Source organism: Sceloporus undulatus, chromosome 2 (assembly GCF_019175285.1).
Source record: "Sceloporus undulatus isolate JIND9_A2432 ecotype Alabama chromosome 2, SceUnd_v1.1, whole genome shotgun sequence".
NCBI classification, from domain to species: Eukaryota; Metazoa; Chordata; class Lepidosauria; order Squamata; family Phrynosomatidae; genus Sceloporus; species Sceloporus undulatus.
In genome coordinates, this window is record NC_056523.1 from 58,486,941 (window position 1) to 58,500,848 (window position 13,908).

The 13,908-nt window shown below is 39.7% G+C and overlaps 1 protein-coding gene across 1 annotated transcript in view; it reads left to right on the forward strand.

Moving 5' to 3' along the window:
• The window catches only part of ERC2 (ELKS/RAB6-interacting/CAST family member 2), a 765,920-nt gene that overhangs the window by 138,983 nt on the left and 613,029 nt on the right, over window positions 1–13,908 (forward strand). The window contains 1 exon segment of the mRNA XM_042454903.1: window positions 2,905–3,321. Coding sequence (XP_042310837.1) covers window positions 2,905–3,321 — 417 coding nt within the window.

Sequence of the window (13,908 nt, forward strand, 5' to 3'; positions counted from 1 at the left end):
TGTGCTAAACATATTATTCAGTTTGATCCTTAGACAGGATGAGGGAAAAGAAGGGGGGAAATCCTATACTTTTCTCCTTACTGTTGCTGTGATACCTTCTTGAAACAAGGTTCTGTGTAAATCCAGTAACATCAAAAATCCACCAAACAGTGATAACTTTATTGGGCCAACCAAAATGCATAATATGCATGTTACAAGCTTTCAAAGCTCCACTGGCTTGCAGCAGGTATATTGGGCATTTTGGTTGGCCCAGTGAAGGTACCATTTGGTGTATTTTTGATGTTACTGGATTTGCTATATGACCAATACATGTTTTCAAGGTTCTATGTAATAAGGTAGTTTACTTTGAGGAATAGTCCAGCAGCACGTATTATTATTATTATTATTATTATTATTATTATTATTATTATTATTATTATTTCCTTCTCCTCCTCTTTAAATAAAACTGAAACTGGTTTAAACCATCAGCTACTGTTGAGTAGGTTGCACTGAAGATGGGGGCAACTTCCATATAAATATTGGTATCTACATAGTAAAAGAAAAATCTGGAAGACTAGCTGTAAAAACTACAGGAAAAGTATACATATATTCAGAAATAACATATGGTAGAGCTGTTTCAGTATCGTACCCTTTGGGAACTGTACCAGTCTGGAATGTAGTTGTAAGACAAGTATGAAATGTTGCTGCCTATCAAAGAGAAATGTGGGAATGATGATAATCATTTTCATGATTATTATGTATTTGTTTAATAGATTACTTTACCATCATTCAGTACTACTGTCTACCATGTCAACTTGCAGTATAAAACATCCACAGTTCAATAAATTCTTAACAGCCAAAATGTGTTTTATTATGCAATCAAAATAAGTCCATCACAATAAAATACATTAGAGTGCCAGGTGTCCCTTATTGTAAGTGATATCCCCTGTTTGAGACTGGGAAAGCCTTTCCTTTCATATAGACTGAAAATATCCCACCCCATTCTGTATTTTCAGGTGTTGGCTCTTCATAAAGACAGTGTGTGCATCATGTAATTTATGAATTTGGACAATATGTTAATTTTACATGGCTACGTGAACTTAAAGCCATACTTTCATTTAGTATGTGGGAAGAACACAGACTTGTTATTAACTATTTCTTGATTGTCAACCTTGCATGTTATGAATCTTGATTGCCCCTTACAACTGAAGTACTTTCAAAAACAAATCCAGTACAAATGCCTAAGATAGAACATGTATAAATAGTAAATTTGGCGGGTTACAAACCGCCACTTGGGACGTCCTCAGGACGTCCCAGTTTAAAAAAGGGGCGTCTCTTCCAAACGCCCCTATTCCTGTTACGGACTCTGTCCGTAACAAATGGCGGCGGCCGTTCCACACGGCTGCCACCATCTTGACGTAACGGACGCTGTACGTCCACACGTCGCGCGGCACTAATGATGTCGCGAGTGTGCCATTGAGCGCGCCACCAGAAGAAGCTCCAGTTTGGCTGCGGCGGCTCCCTCACGGAGCAAACAGCAGCGCCGGGAGACCGCCTCAAAGTGGCGGTTTGTAACGCCTCTCAGACTATTAATTTGCTAGCTTTCTATGTGAAGGTTATATTTTATATGGTGGAACGTTCAATCCTGCAATCTCCACTTGTATTTAGTCATAGGAGGCTTTACCATCTCATTGTTAGTCTCTTTTGATGATTGGAAACATCTCACCAGCTGTTAAAGTACATGATGCATGAACTGTGGTTTGGATCCAAAGGTAACTTTCTAATTTCATAAGCTGTATTCTGCTAATGACAAGACTGTTCTACCTATGCGTTGTCTGTGGGAGTTAGACGGCTTTGACTCTCAGAATATTTTTGGACTCCATTCCGATAATCTCTTAACATTAACTCTACTTGACTGGGCTACTGGGATTGGTAGCTCAGAAACATCTGGAAGTCCACAGCTGCAAACACCTGTGTTAGAATGCAGGTTTTTAAAAAGTAAAAAAGGATGTTCTTCTGCTTATGCATACACAAGTACAGCTATTACAATAATGCTTGGATTTTTCCACAAGTACCTGCATGAGCTTTAGCAGAAGAGTCCCTAAAATGATTTTTGGTTTGATCACAGTTCTTTGGATTCATTCCAAGTTCTTCATTCCCTACATGCCAGTGTATTGCTTGAGGTGTGTGCGTGCAAATTTTGTAGAATTGAAATTGCATTGTTTAAAACAATGTTTTCTTTTTCTGTTGATGTACTTTATGTTAAATTTTGTTCTTTGTGTTGAATATCTTTTGCTTGCACCTAAACTTTATGTTGATTTTGCTTCATTTTTTTTCTTCATTTCCCATGCTGTTCAGTTTTGGGATGCCAGGAAAACAAAGGTTTGTTCATTCTTTGCAGTCAATTTGTTTGAAAAATGCAGTATTGCTTGATGTGTAATCTTTTATATGCCTGTTTATAAGATGCAGCAATCCTGCTTATTAAACTGGCTCATAATTTCATTAGCAGTACCATTTTACAGTTTAATTCCTTTAGTTTCATACAGAGTGATTAGAACTAATAATATATGTAGTTGCATTGTATAGAGATGCAGAAATTATGTCTAAGATATACCTCCTAATCCCCTTTCCCGAATATTCAGGCTTGTTACATAGAGTGTTTGCTTGTGGAAGTATCACTCCTTTGACATCTACATTTTCTTAATGCTTTTTTTTCACTTCGTTTTAGGATTTATTGTTCACTGTTATTGGTACCTGTAATTGGCACTGTGTCTCTGTGTGCTTACATTCATCTTTTCCATAGTTTCTAACAGCAGCTGAATAACATCACGTGCACATTTAGATTTTCACCACTAATTTTATTAACAATTGTGATATTGTGTTTTTGTTGATCAGTTCAATTCAGATGTTCCTTTTATGTTGCAGCATCTTCAGCTAACTATTCAGGCATTGCAAGATGAGCTACGGACTCAGAGAGACCTTAACCATCTTCTCCAACAAGAAAGTGGAAACAGAGGTGCTGAACACTTTACCATTGAACTTACAGAGGAGAATTTTCGAAGGCTTCAGGCTGAGCATGACAGACAGGCAAAAGAGTTATTCCTCTTGAGAAAAACCCTGGAAGAAATGGAGCTGAGAATTGAAACTCAGAAGCAGACACTAAATGCCAGAGATGAATCCATTAAAAAGCTTCTAGAAATGCTGCAGAGCAAGGGGTTGCCATCCAAAGGAATGGACGATGACAATGAACGAACTCGAAGGATGGCTGAGGCCGAATCTCAGGTTAATCACTTAGAAGTGATTTTAGACCAGAAAGAGAAGGAAAACATACATCTGAGAGAGGTAAGAAAAACATGTTGGTTTGTAAACAATATTCAGTTAAGAGTCCCCCCCCTCATTAATTTGAAAATAAAATGGAAACAGAAAGCTATTAGGCTTCTTTCTTTAACATGTTTTTCAGATGGTCCTTGTGAAGTCAATTACTGTATGGTGTAGGTTTGAAAATAGGTTATCATTGCCTTACACTGCCTCATTTAATTTCTTGCTTGCAGTTCTGTGGAAGTTAACACTGTTTATCAGTGGCAGTTAATGGATCATCCTTTTTTTTTTTACATAATCATATAAAGGCAGTTTCCAACGGTGACTTCACTCCCCACTGTATTGCCTTGTCTGTGCCCAAAGTGGCTTCAGTATCATGGAAAACTGCAGTGAGAAGGAGAGGGGAAGAAAGTTCTGCCAATGTAATATTGGACTTATGTGATAATATACGTAGTAATTATTGTGTTAATGTAAGGTTGATTCAGGTTTGAATGGTGTTTTTGTGTGTGTGTCCTATTTTGCAGCAGTTTTGTCAAACACAAACCTTTTTCTCACATTAAGATGCTGGCTCAAATCCAACAGGAAAGATTCAGAGAGGCAAAAGGGAGTCTTGTACTGTGATCCCTGTTTATATCAGCTGCCTGAGTGGGGAAGGCAGACACAAAATACAGGTCTCTTATTTTCCATCCCAAACAGCTGCTTCATCGGATTTTAGCCTGGAAAAATGTGCCTCGTACATTTAGTTCCATCAGCAATTGTTTTAATTTGTATGCTGCATCAAATCTTCATTTTAGGGAAAAGGTGGGGTGTAATTAAAGTTAATAATGATGAAGATGGTGCTACAAAATATTTGTTTTCATGTCTGCTTCCTCATCCAGCTTAGGACTGCTTCCACATGCATATGTCTACTACCTGGATTGAGTCAAACAAATGTAGCACATAGTCTAAGATGTGATATGCACAATTGTTCTAATTCTTATCTATGCAAACTTTCACAGAATGACTGAAATATAATGGATGTTGGCGAGTGTAAAAATCTTACACTGTTTCAGACAGTTTCATGAGTGGCTGCATATTCTGCATGAATACTGAAGTAGAGACATCTTTAAAAAAAAAAAGAAATGAGAAATGTAAGAAATTATGTAACTACCTGACTTTAACACTTGGTTATTAAATGATAGTGAACTGTCAATATTACGCTTGTTTTCATGGGGCAAAAGTCTGTGCAGAAAATAGTCAAAGTTGATAGTTAAAAAAGAAGTGCTGAAAGAAAATAAATGTTTGGCTCTTTGGGGGCTTTGTCCCTGTTTTTGCTTCTTCCTCTTTTTTTAGTGCTGGCAAAGTTGGAGATAGCTTTTAGGCTATGATGATAAGTAATGACGTTTATCCCTTGTTTTACTCACACTGACCTTCAGTCCTTTTCTAGTTGCTTCCTGGCTTATTTTCACACAGCGTATGTTCATATGTAGGGGGGCACCTTGTGCATCATAAAAAAGAGCTTTGCATACAGTTATGTGATTAGAAAGTTTTTAATATACAGGACATGCTGAACTCATCTATAACTGGGTGGTGGAACCCAGAACACCATTCTACCACTTTTCAGTGCTCAGTTATGGGCAGTCATTATATTCATTGTTCTCAAAACTATTCCTGAACTCTGAAAAAAAAAATACACATGTGAAGTACAGATGCACATTTGAAATATAGTGCATCTCACCCTGGTGGAGAAGGCTGTGCCTGCTATGTCCCTCCTGAGTCTACTGTGATGACTCTTGAGGGGCAATTTTACAACTCCTCTGTGTTCTCCATTTTTGTTAATACAGCAAAAACCAAAAATCAGACATGGTCTGCCCTTGAAACAAAAGATGCTTTCGAATAGAGAAAACATCTTGAGCAGACTTTCAAACAGAGAACTGTTCCTCTATAAAGGAGGATACACAGCCGCCCGCTTTACATTTTGCATTATTTGCATGTTCACTTTAGCTTCCTTGGGCACAGCCATATGAAAACGATGTCAGTGTTTTGTAACAAGTCTTTCTGAAATGGATAACTGCCTTTTCTTTTTTCACAACAGCCATTTGGAGAGCATTGGAGACTAACACTTCCATGCAGTGTGCAAATGCTTGTTTCTAAAACTGACAACAAAATTTCCATTTTACCAGGAGTCAGTCAGCTTGAGGAAACTCTTGGTTTGGGGTACTTTATAGGAAATTGTATTTTGTTTGTCTGGGAGCAACTTTCCAGAATGTATTGTTGCCTCTACAATGTTTCTTGCTTGTCTCAGAAGGACTTCATGGCTAAAATGTAGAGTAAGAAATAAAAGAAAATATTATTTGAGGAAAAGTACTCTAAAATTTTACATGGGAAGATAGTCCCTCTTTCAGAGCATAGCTAAAATGAGCAGAGTGACTGAACAAAACTTTTGGAATATTTTGATAATCTGAAATAAATGTGTAAATTTGCATTCTCTGATGTATAGATTACCATGTCTTGTTAGAGAAGAAAGCAGCGGGTCAGAAACAATTGTCATTCTTGGAATATACATTGCTTTTCCCATAGAAAGGACACTTTTCATATTCTTTCCTGATTTTCATTATCTGTAAAAAGAAGGCATATCTACTTCACACCATCATTATATTTTGATTAAATCCCACATCCTTTTCAGACAGTTATTTTTTAACTGTATCTCATTTTATTTTTAACTGTATCTTGTTTTATTGTTGTAATCCACTAGGATTCCAAGTGATTAAGCGGATGATGATGATGATGATGATTATAGCACAGTGGTGGAGTAATTGCTTAAATTTTTACCTAATGGTATCTGATCTTTGTTGTTGTGTGCCTTCAGGCATTTCTGACTTATGGCAATTTGAAGGCAAACCTATCACTGGGTCTTCTTGGCAAGATTTGTTCAGAATGGGTTTGCCATTGCTATCCTCTGAGGCTGAGGGAGTGTGACTTGCCCAGGGTCAGGCCATGGCTGAACTTGTTCTTAGAGAGGTGTAGATTCAAACACATAGGGGATTCTTTCCTTGCTGAACAGCAGCTTTCCTTCTTGCATACTGCCTTACTAGCTATTTTAAACTGGTCAGGATAGGGTGAGCTCCATTGAGAAATGATCAGTACTGCAAGAATGTTACGTAATTCAGGGTATGTTCCAAAAATAAGTAACTCTTTTTATATGTGTGCCATTTTTTAACCCCATTGTGGGAGAAAGGCAGGATATATATCCTTGAAATAAATTAAAAAAATTTTTTTGGTACAAGCATGAATGAAATAGTAGAACTGTAGTCTGCATGAAGAATCTAGATTCAGATACAATCTTTCCAGGTTTTGAAATTTTCATACTTAGAAAAACTATATAACCTAAGAAATGTATTTTCTGAATCAACCCTGCACTAGCTTAAAATATTTGCTGTAAGACACCAGCGGCAACAGCAATGACACTCACTCCTTCTTTGCTTCCTCCTCTTCACATTTGGTGTTAAAACAGTGTTAAAAATAGTGGAGATATATTTGCTAAAGACTGTATTCTGTTCTCTGATCTTTTCCTCATAAACCAAAATATATCTGGACCAGCTCAGTAAGAACACCCAGATTTATATAATGAAAGTTAGATTATTCATGTGGTAACGGTTCTGAATTACATCTCCCTTCCAAATTTCTTGAATATGGAAACTCTTATCTTAAGGTGCTTTTTGAAAGGCACTTATTGAAAGAAAAGTGGAATCACAACAAAAGTGGAATTTCCATGTGAGAATTCTGCCCCCCCCCCCCGGCAGCTTTTTTTGTACATTGGTTTACTTTTCAGTTGCTTCCCACTTAAATTGAATTCCTCAGCAAGGTTATCTGTATTCTGAAATCTTTTCAACAGTTTAGCAAACAACATTTTAAAGAAGCATTTTTAAAACGCCTGATGATTGGTTATATGATTGTAATCCATTTATACTGTTTCAAAAGGGAAAAAAATAATGTTGCTTGATACAAAGATACTTTAAAAATGACTGTGTTAGAAGTGTGACTATTTAATTAAGATGAATTTTTACATACTGATAATTGTGGTGGTGGTAAGGCTGGTGATTTGGGTTCCAGTGTTATTGTTATAATTTAATATGTCCATTACTTTCAATAGAACTTTAATCTTAATAATAAAGAACTTTAGTTGGACTTGAATCTGTTATGCTTTACAAGGTTTGACTCCTTTCTGCTGTGGTGAGATTGTGTGCTCTTATGAGGCAAGAGGCTATACTGACAGCTATGCTGTGTGTTTTTGTTTTTCTCTTCTTCCCTTTCTCTCCCTTTTCTTTCTCTATGTTTCTTTTTTTAAATTTTCTGCTTTTACTTTCTGAATGTATATTATCTTGGTTTTGATTGTAAATTAGACTGTTAGTGTTAAATTAATGAATAAACAAATTGTGAAAGAAGACAACCAGGTCTTGGAAGAGCAGCTATGAAGGAACAAGAGAAGATCCCAAAGTGTAAAGATATGTCAGTGAATACTCACCAAAGCCTTCGACACTGTGAGTAGAAAAGGTCTGTGGCAGATCCTGGAATGACTAGGATGCCCGCCTCCCCAAATTCCTCAAAATGATCATCCTGCTACATAAAGTCCAGCAAGGTCAAGTCAGATATGGCGAAGCTCTCTCGGAGCCCTTTCTAATAACTAATGGTGTAAAACAAGGTTGTGTTCTCGCTCCAACTCTATTTACAATCTTCTTCAGCATGATGCTCCAAAGGGCTATGGCAGATCTCAAAGAAGAAGACGGCATTTATATATGCTACTGATGGTAGCCTATTTAACTTAAGCCGCCTGAGGGCCCGCACTAAGACTCTAAACTATCTAGTCCGTGAGCTGCTTTTTGCTGACAATGCTGCCCTCGTTGCCTATATGAAAGCAGCTCTGCAGCGCCTAACATCTTGTTTTGCAACAGCTGCAGAGTTCTTTGGACTGGAAGTCAGTCTGAAGAAAATGGAAGTTCTCTACCAGCCGGCATCTCAGGAAGAACACTACCATCCCCACATCTCTGTAGGCACATCTGTGCTTAAGTCCGTCCAGCAGTTCACCTGCCTGGGAAGCATCATCTCCTCAGATGCCAAGATTGATAAAGAGATTGATAACAGACTGGCAAAGGCATATAGTGCATTCGGAAGGCTTCACAAAAGAGTCTGGAGTAACGAACACTTGAGGCGAAGCACAAAAATCAGTGTGTATAGAGCCATTGTACTGTCTATTCTCCTCTATGGGTCTGAAACATGGGTCACCTATCACCAACATCTACGACTCCTCAAACGCTTTCATCAACGCTGTTTACGCACAATTCTAAATATACACTGGACTGACTTTGTGACAAATGTTGCTGTCCTTGAGCAAGCAGGGATCACCAGCATTGAGGCCATGCTATTGAGGACGCAGCTGTGCTGGGCAGGACACGTTTCTAGGATGAAGGACCATCGCCTCCCAAAAATAGTATTCTATGGTGAACTCGCCATGGGTCAGCGTAAGAGGGGCAATACTCCCTGAAACAACATCTCAGGCTTGGCCAAATTGATCACCAACAATGGTCTGCCCTGGCCTCACTTCGGGAGGCATGAAGACGCACTATCCACGATGCTGCAGCCTTTTTCGAAAGCTCACGGCAAACGAGTCTTGAAGAGAAACGACAATGCAGAAAGAACCACAACCTGGAAAGATCACCCAAGGAGACTTTCCGCTGTGCTTTCTGCAACTGGACCTGTTTGTCCCAGATTGGCCTTTTTAGTCACCAACGTGCTTGTACAAAGTGCGGGATGAGTCCTTCCTGAATCTTCGTTTGCGAAGCAAAGCCAGAGAGAGAGAGAGAGAGAGAGAGAGAGAGAGAGAGTAAAGTTAAGGGTGTCTATCCTATCATATTTCCAGTTTCTACATATGGTTGTGTAAGCAGTACAGTGAAGAAAGCTGATTGGAAGAAAATCAACTCATTTGAAATATTGTGCTGGAGAAGAGGTCTGTGGAGATTGCTAACTGCTAAAAAGACAAATGAATGGGTCCTAGAGCAAATCAAACCTGACATCTCCTCACATGCAAAGATGACTAAACTGAGACTGCCAAAGTTTTCTGTGGGTTTTCTGAGCTACGTGGATATGTTCTGGAAGAGTTTATTCCTGATTTTTAGCTTGCATCTGTGGCTGGCATCTTCAGAGGGTGGTGGCTTGGAAGTATGTGGGGTATATATATTTGTGTGACTCTTGGTTGGGAGGAAGTGTTGGGAGGAAGGTTGGGAGGAACATAACATTGTGTCTTAAAAATATACCACCATTTTTCAAACTGAAAGCTGTAAATAAATAAATGAAAATATTTAAAAAATGCAGATAAAAGAGATTAAATGAAGCCTGGTTGTGAACCCTGCAGATTAGGAACCAAATAATAAACCCCAAAGATAAGACTGTTGTGGGATGTATTTTCTACCTAAACAACATAATGATTTCTGTAGCCCAGTGAAGGATCATCCTTTCTTCCAGCCACCTTAAAGACAACTGGAACATCTGACTTGGATGTAGCAATGGCCCTTACAAACAGATTTCCCACATATGGTTCACATTTTTGGGAGGGGTTACTCTTTTTGTTTAATGGCCCTGAATACATGTTTTGTCTCTCTTTTTATGGATATTACTGTAAAGAATACTTTCTCTGGGAAGTGGTTCAAAGGTTTCTAGAAATGATTCGTTGTTTGCATCCTTCTTTAACCTGGAGAATTTGTAAACCCTAGTTTCTCAATGGCAAACTGTCTGTGGACATCTGCACATCCATGTCAGTCCTGAGATCAATATCTGATTAGTCCTTCTGAGAGAGGATCAAGTGAACATTCCTTTGTTGCCTTCCCACTTTTGAACAGAAGGAGAGCTCTTTTGCCCCTCCTGAAAAAGCAATCATGGTCCAATTGTATTAGAAAATACTCCAATGCCAAATCAATAGAATTATTGGAACAATTTTTGCCCAACTTTTTTTCTCAATCTAAAAGTGATGTATGATAGGTGGCTGACCCTTGTGGGTGTGCGTGGGTGTACGTGTATGTATGCGCGCATGCACATATGTGTGTGTGTGTGTGTGTGTGTGTGTGTGTTGCCTGTCAACTTACAGTGACCCTGTGAATTTCTTAGGCAAGGAATACTCAGAGGTGGTTTTGCCAGTTCCTTCCTCTGAAATATAACTTACAGTACCAGGTCTTCATTGGCAGTCTCTCATCCATGTACTAACCAGAGCTGACTTTACTATGCTTCCAAGATCTGACCGTGCTGATGCATTTAGGGTATCTAGGCTGCATTGTTTAAAAACAATGGTGACAATGGGCTAGTCTATACAATGAAAATTATCCTGGTAGAATGCATGTAGAATGTGATCTGCCCATATGCAATTTGAACTTAGCTCTGAGTTAGACGCCAGAGTTGATACAGTTCTGGTGGATGTAACCTTGATTCCTGCTTGTCCAGTATTAATTGATATATTTCAGTTTGTGCAGCCTGATGATGTGGACAGCATTCTTGGAGAAGTGAGAGCCACTACATGCATACTAGACCCTTGCCCTTCCTGGCTCATTAAACAGGCCAGAGGAGGACTGGTGGAATGGGTAAGGGAAGTGATTAATGCCTCTTTACAGCAAAGCAGGGTCCCAACATGCTTAAAAGAGGCTGTGGTAAGACCTGTTTTGGGGGGAAAAAAATCCCTGGATTCTACTGTACTAGATAATTACAGGCCAGTCTCCAACCTTCCATTTTTGGGCAAGGTGCTGGTGTGTGTGGTCGCCTTTCAATTGCAGGATTCCTGTATGAAATGGATTATCTAGATTCATGTCAATCTGGTTTCAGACCTGACTATGGGACAGAAACGGCTTTGGTCGCCTTGGTGGATGACCTATGCAGGGAACTTTCTACTGGACCTCTCAGCAGCTGTCAATACCACTGACTGTGGTACCCTTCTGAGTCACCTCTCTGGGATGGGGTCTGGAGGCACCGTTCTACAGTAGCTCTGTTCTTTCTTGGAGGGGCGTTCTCAGAAGATGGTACTGGGGGATTTCTGTACGTCTCCTTGTCCATTGGCCTGTGGGGTCCCTCAGGACTCAGTCCTGTCCCTTATGCTTTTTAACATCTACATGAAGCCTCTGGGAGAGGTCGTCCATAGTTTTGGAGTAAAGTACACCAGTACACGGATGATACACAGCTCTATCACTCCTTTCCACCTAATTACAAGGAAGCTGTTTCTGTCCTAAACCAGTGCCTAGCCGCTATAATGGACTGGAAGAGGGGTAACAAATTGAAGCTTAATCTAGATAAGACAGAGGTGCTCCTGGTCAGTTGAAAGACAGATCCAGGAATAGGGATTCAGCCTGTGTTGGATGGAGTTGCACTCCCCCATGAAAACTCAGGTTTGTAGTTTGGGGGTACTTCTGGCTTCAGCACTGGGTTTGGAAGCCCAGGTGGCCAGGATTGCTTTTGCACAGCTAAAACTAGGGTGCCAACTGCACCTATTCCTGGGGAAGTCAAATCTGGCCATGTTTACATTCCATCTGGATTACTGTAATGCGCTGTACATGGGGCTGCCTTTGAAAAGTGCTCAGAAACTTCAGTTGGTCCAAAGAGCTGCAGCCAGGTTGTTAACTGGAGCTGGCTTCTGGGAGCATACAACTCCCTTGTTGTAAAAAGCTCCATTGGCTGCCAGTCCATTTCTGAGCACAATGCAAAGTGCTGGTTTTGTCCTATAAAGCCCTATACAACTTGAGTCTAGGATATTTGAAAGTCCATATCTCCCTCTACAAGCCCCTCAGAGTATTGAGATCATCTGGAAAGGCCTTCCTCTCTGTCTCACCACCCTCTCAGGTGCGTTTGGTGGAAATAAGAGAGAGGGTCATCTCTGGGGCTGCTCCCAAAGCCTTGGAACTCCCTCTCTAGAGTGGCCAGGATTGTGCCATCCTTACTATTCTTCTGACACCAAGTGAAGTCGTTCCTGTGCAGTCAAGCCTTTTAAGCTGCGAAGGACTGGGTTTTTAATGCTGGGCTATACAAATTTTAATGGTTTGTATTTTAACATGTTATATTTTAATTTATAACTGTTCTAATACTTAAAATTGTTTAATTGTTTTTAATTGTTATATTTATATATTTTGATATTGTATCGTTTTTAAATTGCATTGTTTTATACTTGTTTGCCTCCTTGAGTCCCTGTATTGGGGAAAAGACAGAAAATAATAATAATAATAATAATAATAATAATAATAATTCTTTTTGGGGGTGGAGATTGAAAAAAGTCCTCAAAATCTAAAGAAAGAGCTATCACACATTTTAGTGTATTAAATAGAAGGATATGCATTATTGAACACATGGATGTCAGATTATTAGCATGGCAGTGCATTTTGGCAGAGGGCGGGCAGATGGGTGTTTGTTTACTTCAAAAGGCTATGGTCATTTAAATAGTGAAGGGGTAAGGAGGAAATAAGCAAATAGTTCTTTGGCTCTGCATCTCTCCCTCATTCCCCCCCCCCCTTGTTAACACTTTCAGGCCTTATTAAACCTCCCGATACACTGCTTTTTCTGAGAAGCAAGGAGAAATAAACTTTTGTTTTTTTCGAACACACAACACACTATCACTGGTACTTCCAGGGCCAGCCATATTACACCGGTGCTAAAAGATCTGCATTGGCTGCCTATTCGCTTCCGGGCACAATATAAGGTGTTGGTGATGACCTATAAAGCCCTAAATGGCCTGGGCCCAGGATACCTGAAGGACCGCCTCTCCCCGTACATTTCGTCCCGCACCCTCAGAACATCTGGGCAGCAACTACTTAGGGTGCTTGGGGCCAGGCTAACCTCCACTACGAGGAAGACATATTCCATCACCGCCCCGGCCCTTTGGAACACGCTGCCCACAGAGCTCCGCTCGGCCACCTCCCTGGCCCAATTTAGAAGGGATCTAAAAACCCTTCTATTTCAGGCTGCATTCCCCGATTAAAGTCCAGTAGGCCTCCCTTCCTCTTTTATTGGCAAGAGGATTGGCTAATCGGGGCTTTTATTCTGTTTTGCTGTATTTGTTTTTAATCTGTAATGTATATTTTGTATGTTGCACTGTTTTTATTATGTTGTTAACTGCCCTGATCTTTGGAAGGGCGGTATAAAAATAAAAAATTTATTATTTATTATTATTTTATCCACAACCTCACCCCCTGCCAGGTCGTGCCTCAGAAGGTATTTCAAGGCACTGTTCTGGTGGCTATTGTTTCCTCTCCTCTTACCCACCACCTGGGAGAAGCGCAAACTCTACCTGCGGGAGTGGGATGGGGGGAAGAATATCACTGAAGGCTTTATCTTTTTATTGTACAGAGAGAAAAGATGAACACTACATTTTTTGATCAAAAACTTATTTAAAGCCAAGATCATATGACATTAGCATGAATAGGTGACAACGCATGCAGATGTGTGGATGTCCTCTCCTTTGATTGACCGCTACATGTAACCAGCAGAATATCAATAAATGAAAATATGTAGGAATGAGCCCCGAGAAGTGAAGGCATGAAAAAGCCACACCACCTATATAACACACGTGTGTAGACCACCCCAATGTGATGAAATGCCTACTTTTTAGAT